The following is an 8,124-nucleotide window of genomic DNA, read 5'->3' as shown; positions in this document are numbered from 1 at the left end:
GTTTTAGAGTTGTCCACAGTTTCTGTGAATTATACTGTACTTGTGTCTTTGTTGCCATGGTAACGTCATGGCTACATATCGATGATTCTATATCAATATAATTGAATGAAAACTAGAATCATATCAAGGTTTAAATCCTGGTGACAAAGTTAATTTCTGAAATATTAAAAACTTTTTAATTGTGGACAGTGGCCCCGAGGGTCCAAACAGACGAGTTGCAAAACCTGATTGGACACCATATATGAATATATATATATATTGTATAATTGTAATATAATGTGGTTAGGGTAATTATGGGAATGTCTTCTTCACCTGGGACCTCCCCCTCCCTCACCCCTCCCTCACCCCTCCCTCCTCCTTCATGCCGACACCTAACTTCCGGCCAATCTCTCCTTGTCCCTCGCTCATTCCCACACACATACTTTCTCTCTCTCACACGCATACACAAATATTAAACCGGTTTAGTGTCAGTGTGTGTGGACGGGTGAACGGGCTCCGGTTCACAGGATTAGGACCCTTCCTACGGTGTGTGTGTGTTTGTGTGAGTGAGTGTGTGTCGGTTTTGCCGCGCGGCCCCTCCCGGTGTGCGGGGCTCCAACATCTGAGAGTTTGATCGGACTGACCGACAGGCAGCGGCGGGAGAGAGCAGCGGTGTTAGCCCGCACACAGGACAAAGAACCCCGGGGGGAGAATCCGGATTTTAACCTGGGAGGATTGGAGGAAGAGAGGCGGAACATGGACCGTGTGCTTGGGCTCGTCTTCGCCGTCTTCGTGCTCGGTAAGAAAACGATTCGATGATTCACTCCTGATAGATAATTAACTCTGATATGTGACGGCGTTCTCCAGCACGGGGAGCGTAATGTGGAACCCCGTCTGGAGAAGCGTCAATTAAGGATTCACTTGCTTGTCATCGAATAAAAATGCGTTTAATAAGATCACATAAACCATTATCAGTAAAGGAAACTTCCATTAGTCAGTTCGGCAAACATCCAACATATCTTCCAGCAATTAAATCTAATAAATATCAAAGATTTTCAACTGCTCCACTCTGTCAGCTAACGTGTAGTTTCATGAAGAAATCTCCGTTGGAAGAAGCAAATTGATTGAATAAGTTGAGATGTAAGTGGAACAATGAGCAGGGTTTGGTTTGTTGCATAATGCCGAATTGTAGGGTAGGGAACAGAAAATGAAAAATGAATGATGTACTTCCTCATAGATGTGTGCGTGTAAGGACAGGCTGAAAAAATGCTAAACCACCGAGCTGTTCTATGGGGTTTGGCCATTGGCACGACGCTGTCTCCCTGCAGGGGGGAACTTCCCCTGTGGAGATTTCCCCCTAAAACCAAAATGTGAAGACTTTGATGAATCAGTTTGTTGTTCATGTTTGATTGTTTCTAAAGATGAATATTTCTGATATCAAGATAATGAGCAGACTGATAATTAGATGAAATGCTCCTTTAGTGTGACTGTTCCTCCCTGAAGCCTGTATGACTTAACCCACTCTGACAAGCTCCCATTAGCCCGCTCACAGGTCAACCCGGGCTATTATCATGATGAGCCTGATACACAGACCCGAGTCAAACCAGGCTAATTATCAGGCCAATTATCAGGCCAATAACCAGGCTTATAACCAGACTAATAACCAGACTAATAACCAAATTAATAACCAGGCTTATAACCAGACCCAGGCTAATAACCAAATTAATAACCAGGCTTATAACCAGACCCAGGCCAATAACCAGGCTAATAACCAGGCTAATAACCATACTAATAAACAGACCCAGGCCAATAACCAGGCCAATAACCAGACCCAGGTCAATAACCAGACAAATAACCAGGATAATAACCAGACCCAGGCTAATAACCAGGTTAAAAACCAGAACCAGATTAATAACCAGGCCAATAACAAGACCCAGGCTAATAACCAGACTAATAACCAGACCCAGGTCAATAACCAGGCTAATAACCAGACTAATAACCAGACCCAGGTCAATAACCAGGCTAATAACCAGACTAATAACCAGGCCAATAACCAGACCCAGGCTAATAACCAGACTAATAACCAGACCCAGATGAATAACCAGGCCAATAGCCAGACCCAGGCTAATAACCAGACTAATAACCAGACCCAGATGAATAACCAGGCCAATAGCCAGACCCAGGCTAATAACCAGACCCAGATGAATAACCAGGCCAATAGCCAGACCCAGGCTAATAACCAGACTAATAACCAGACTAATAACCAGACCCAGGCTAATAATCAGGTTAAAAACCAGACCCAGGCTAATAACCAGGCCAATAACCAGACCCAGGCTAATAACCAGACTAATAACCAGACCCAGATTAATAACCAGGCCAATAGCCAGACCCAGGCTAATAACCAGACTAATAACCAGACCCAGATTAATAACCAGGCCAATAACAAGACCCAGGCTAATAACCAGACCCAGGCTAATAACCAGGACAATAACCAAGCTAATAACCAGACTAATAACCAGGACAACAACCAAGCTAATAACCAGACCCAGGCTAATAACCAAGCTAATAACCAGACCCAGGCCAATAACCAGACTAATAACAAGACCCAGGCTAATAACCAGGCTAATAACCAGACCCAGGCTAATAACCAGACTAATAACAAGACCCAGGCTAATAACCAGGCTAATAACCAGACCCAGGCCAATAACCAGACTAATAACTAGGCTAATAACCAGACTAACAACGGGCCAATAACCGGGCAGTGCTGGGTCATCCTTCTGAACTAATCTGGACCTGCTCACTGGACCAGATCAGTGTGTGTGTGTGTGTGTGTGAGAGGGACTTGGCTTAAATTAGTGCAGTGTAAGATGATCAAATGTCGCCAGCTCTCCTGTGGTGTGTGTTTCTGTGTATTGACTGTGTGTGTGTGTCTGTGTGTGTGTGTGTGTGTGTGTACAGTATATACACCCCCCCCCCCCCCGCTCTCTGTGTGTATGCGTCACGCTCTGGTATGAGACACACTGAACCTCCTGACGTCCTCTATTACCTACTCGTTGACCTCAGGTGTTCCTGCTGCACACACACACACACACACACACACACACACACACACACACACACACACACACACACACACACACACACACACACACACACACACACACACACACACACACACACACACACACACACACACACACACACACACACACACACACGTTGACTGTTCACCATTAATAAACCTTCTTTCTTTTTGCATGATGTGAACCCCAGTCTGAACTATTCACATCGCCACTTATGATATCATGGTGCGTTCAAGGTCCCGTCATGTAAGAACTTTGGGAACCATACTGAAACAGGCTCAAGGTTGATTTCTCTGAGATCATCTAGTTTAGTCTAAATCAGGGCTGTACGGATCCCTGAGTTATACACTTTGATATACAACTAATGACATCCATTCCTGTTTGTTACCATGGCAACAGTTCATTAAACTGATCCAGGATCAGGATCATGAAACTGATCCAGGATCAGGATCATGAAACTGATCCAGGATCATGAAACTGATCCAGGATCAGGATCAGCTGAAGGCCTGTATCAGAGTCTTGTTGCTCTCTGAATCGACGATCAGGTGAAACACGCCTCGTCTTTTCTTTGTTGAAGAAACTTAAAATAAGATCTGCCTGCTTTTTATTTTTATTTGTCCTATTGTTGCTAGGCAACAACAGACTGAACTCTCCCTAAATATGGAGTCCAGCTCTGATTTTCCTCCAGGCTGCTGAACCCTTTAAAGACTAGACCTGAGGAGAGACACCTGTCCAGGTACTGTGCCGACGCCCCCTTTTGAGTGACAGCTCCCCTCCTGATAGGCTGATGGTGAACTGACATTGAGCTCTTTAATTCAACATACCAAGAAAACCAATCTCAGCTGGTCAAAGCGTTCGATATTTATTGATCCGTCGTGTTTTAATTTTGAATGATCGATGGAATCAAATATTAACATCTTGAGTCAGACTTTAACCACGAGAGAGAGAGAGAGAGAGAGTGGGAGAGCAATGTTTGAACTCATAAACACGTTGACAGTATTTATAAAAGAGGGAGGAGCGACTGCAGCTCAGAGCAGCCGTGTGCAGCCAATCACAGACTCTTAACTGTTACATGGAGGGTCCTGCAGCCCCCACTCACCCCCACTGTGCACAGCTGTGGTTTATTATTCTGTTCTTTATCTCCGCTGATGTGAGGTCAGAGCAGGAATGTAAATAGGAAGTACAGACGAGAACACCTGAAGGCATCACAGGGTTGAACAGATGGACAATAAAGGTTTCAGTCTGTCCGTCTCTATGAAAGCTTCTCAGTGGTGCATGGAGCAAAAAGAACAGCTCATGGTGGGCTGTGTAATCTATACACAAAATGTTGAGAAAAAGAGGGAGGAGCCTGAGAGGAGGCGTGTTCACTCTGGGCTCAGGTGTTCAACATTAAAGTTATTTAAGGGTTCATTTGTTTACTCTGCTGTGTGTCTGTGCAGGTGAGGTCTCGGCCCGGGTGGTGAAGGTATCTCCTGGCCCGCTGATCAGGGTGGAGGGTCAGCCCGTCTCCATCAGGTGTGACGTCAGTGAATATGGAGGACCGCAAGAACAGGTGAGAGAGCTGCATGTACCTGTAGTTCAACACTGACAGGGTCTCACCTTTACTGATATCTCTCTCTCTCTCTCTCTCTCTCTCTCCTGCAGGACTTTGAGTGGGAGATGTCCAGCAGCTCCAGCGGCTCCAGGATAAAGATCATCTCCACCTTTGACGCAGCGTACTCCCACGCGTCCCTCAGCAAGCGCGTGGCGTCCGGAGACATCTCTGTGGAGCGTCTGCAGGACAACCAGGTGGAGCTGAAGGTGGCCGAGGTGAAGTCCACAGACGCCGGCTTCTACTGGTGCCAGACGCCGAGCACGGACTCTGTGATCAGCGGGAACTACGAGGCGAAGGTCAAACTCATCGGTATGTGAGGGGGGGATGCTGTCAGGGAAATGGTTTTTCAGATTAAAAGCTTCTTAATGAGTCATCAGCTGTGGTATTTGGTGTCGTCTGTGGGAGGACTCGCAGATTATTCTCATCTTGAAGGTGTGACAGGATCACAGCTGCTGCTGCTGATGACGCCAGATTCCACAGATTCATGATTTACTCAGATGAACCGGCTTTATTCAGGACAAATATCTGATGTGTTCTCTTTTAGAGAGACATTATGAGGACATAATGAGAGTGCAGCTTCGTCAGTGTGAGAGTGCAGCTCCATCAGAGTGAGAGTGCAGCTCCGTCAGAGTGAGAGTGCAGCTCCATCAGAGTGAGAGTGCAGCTCCATCAGAGTGAGAGTGCAGCTCCATCAGAGTGAGAGTGCAGCTCCATCAGAGTGAGAGTGCAGCTCCGTCAGAGTGAGAGTGCAGCTCCATCAGAGTGAGAGTGCAGCTCCATCAGAGTGAGAGTGCAGCTCCGTCAGTGTGTGAGTGCAGCTCCTTCAACGCGTACAAACTGTGTTTGTTAAACTCAGAGGCGGAGTAGAGGGATACAGTCCATTCTAAGTGTTGTGTATGTGTGTGCGCTCAGTGTTTGTTCATCAGGTTGGTGTGTTCAGTTCTACAGTCAACAGTTTGATGTTTTCTACTGATGTCGGCACATTTCAATCTGTGTGCTCTTATTCTCTAATTTGGATTATTTTCTGCACAAACAGAACGACACACTCAGCGTTTTATTTCCCTTTAATGAGCTTTATTATTGTTACACACACACACTTTACCAACTGTGCTGGTTTAAACCCACAGCAACACCCACACACACACACTTTACCGACTGTGCTGGTTTAAACCCACAGCAGCACACACACACACACACACACACACACACACACACACACACACACACACACACACACACACACACACACACACACACACACAGTGCAGGTACAGGTGCATTTTCTGGGCGTGTGCGGCAGGTAAACGAGTGTTAGCGGGTGTGAACGCAGCCTCTCATCCCCAGACGGCTCGTTAAATTTAGAGCTGCGCTCACTGTTTGTCTGCAGCACATGTACCAGTGTTTGTTCTGTTTGAAGGCTGTTTGTGTCGAGATGAGGAGATCTCTCTCTCACACACACACACACACACACACACACACACACACACACACACACACACACACACACACACACACACACACACACACACACACACACACACACACACACACAATGTTGTTATGTAAGCAGAAGTGAAGTTCAGGTCGCTCATGGTTTGAAACTCTTACAGGCTCATTTTAATTGATGGAGCAAAACACAGAATATTGGTCCTGTCTTTGTTATACACACACACACACACACACACACACACACACACACACACACACTATAGTGACTCGTTTAACACATTTCAATCCTTTAAGAATCACTGTGACGTCTCCTGATTCATCGTCTTTGCAGACACCAGGTTGTTTAGTAGTTCCAGAGGTGATCATATTTGGAAAACTGGGCGGAGCTGGAGAGGAGTGAGGGTCAGCTCCTCCCACTTTTCCAAAACTTGCCAACGTATTGCGACACTTCTCTCTCCCAGTGAAGTTTGCAGAGCTTTTGGATAGCAGCGATCATTAGAATAATAATAGATGATATCGCTGTTAACGTGTTGCATCATGAAGTAAATCAAAAGTAGGAATTGTGATGATCTATTTGCGTCGTGATTATAAAGATGAATAAACAAACCAGTCGGAACAAGTCACATGATCAGCTTCATAATAAACTTCTCTTCTCCATTTCCCGCAGAGAGAAACACTTTGTCCCTCTGAACATTTAGAAACGTTTTTTTCCCCACAGGCCCTGAACGCGTCCCACCATCTGCTGCCTCCTGGACTCTTTATGAACACATTACCTTTCATGTGAAGTATTCTGGGCGAGGGTTGGACTCTGTTTAGAGCGGTGCTGTTTATAAAGAGATAAATGATGAGGGATCCGACCTGCAGTCAGCCTGTGTGAGCGAGGACTCTTCTAACTCTGTTTCTGCAGACATTGTAGAGTTCACTGTGTTTCTGCAGACATTGTAGAGTTCACTGTGTTTCTGCAGACATTGTAGAGTTCACTGTGTTTCTGCAGACATGTAGAGTTCACTGTTTCTGCAGACTGTTTCTGCAGACATTGTAGAGTTCACTGTGTTTCTGCAGACATGTAGAGTTCACTGTGTTTCTGCAGACTGTTTCTGCAGACATGTAGAGTTCACTGTGTTTCTGCAGACATGTAGAGTTCACTGTGTTTCTGCAGACATGTAGAGTTCACTGTGTTTCTGCAGACTGTTTCTGCAGACATGTAGAGTTCACTGTGTTTCTGCAGACATGTAGAGTTCACTGCAGTCTGCTTATTAGCCACCCGGGTCTTTACTGCAGCCACATCAATCACACAACACGACATCATCATCTTCATGGTGACAGATTGTGTTCATGTGGAGACGAGATGATTATGCTGCTCCTTCTCCTCCTCATCCTCCCTTGTCTCCTTCTCATCATCCTCCTCCACTCTGTTGAGTAAATACAAACGGTTAATTTCCTCTGTGAGACATCATGGTGATCATGCTGATGATTGTTTTCATGTGGAGACGAGATGCAGACTCTGCTCCTCCTTCCTCGTCTTCTCCTCTTCCTCCCAGGTCTCCTTCTTGTCTTCCTCCTCCCTCGTCTTCTGCTCCTCCTCCCTTGTCTCCTCTTCCTCCCTTGTCCTCTCCTCCGTCTCCTCCTCCTCCCTTGTCTTCTCCTCCTCTTCCTCCTCCCTTGTCTCCTCCTCCTCCCTCGTCTTCTCCTCCTCTTCCTCCCTTGTCTCTTCCTCCTCCCTCGTCTCCTCTGTCTCCTCCCTCGTCTTCTGCTCCTCTTCCTCCCTTGTCTCCTCCTCCTCCCTCATCTCCTCCTCTTCCTCCCTTATCATCTCCTCCTCCTCCCTTGTCTCCTCCTCCTCCCTCGTCTTCTCCTCCTCTTCCTCCCTTGTCTCTTCCTCCTCCCTCGTCTCCTCTGTCTCCTCCCTCGTCTTCTGCTCCTCTTCCTCCCTTGTCTCCTCCTCCTCCCTCATCTCCTCCTCTTCCTCCCTTATCATCTCCTCCTCCCTTGTCTCCTCCTCCTCCCTCGTCTCCTCCT

At 46.6% G+C, this 8,124-nt stretch overlaps 1 protein-coding gene across 2 annotated transcripts in view; it reads left to right on the top strand.

Moving 5' to 3' along the window:
- The first annotated feature begins 376 nt into the window (after window positions 1–376).
- Window positions 377–8,124, top strand: part of ptgfrnb (prostaglandin F2 receptor inhibitor b) — a 36,073-nt gene continuing 28,325 nt past the window's right edge. The window contains exons 1-3 of one of the 2 annotated variants that reach the window (XM_065951825.1): window positions 377–778; window positions 4,502–4,614; window positions 4,707–4,965. In XM_065951825.1, coding sequence (XP_065807897.1) covers window positions 736–778; window positions 4,502–4,614; window positions 4,707–4,965 — 415 coding nt within the window. In that variant the 5' untranslated portion in view covers window positions 377–735. The remainder of the gene's footprint in view (window positions 779–4,501; window positions 4,615–4,706; window positions 4,966–8,124) is intronic. The other variant, XM_065951824.1, reaches the window with a different exon arrangement.

Source organism: Labrus bergylta, chromosome 24, assembly GCF_963930695.1.
Source record: "Labrus bergylta chromosome 24, fLabBer1.1, whole genome shotgun sequence".
Classification (NCBI taxonomy): domain Eukaryota; kingdom Metazoa; phylum Chordata; class Actinopteri; order Labriformes; family Labridae; genus Labrus; species Labrus bergylta.
Note: the sequence above shows the minus strand (reverse complement) of the source record. Positions and strands in the feature narration are given on the sequence as shown.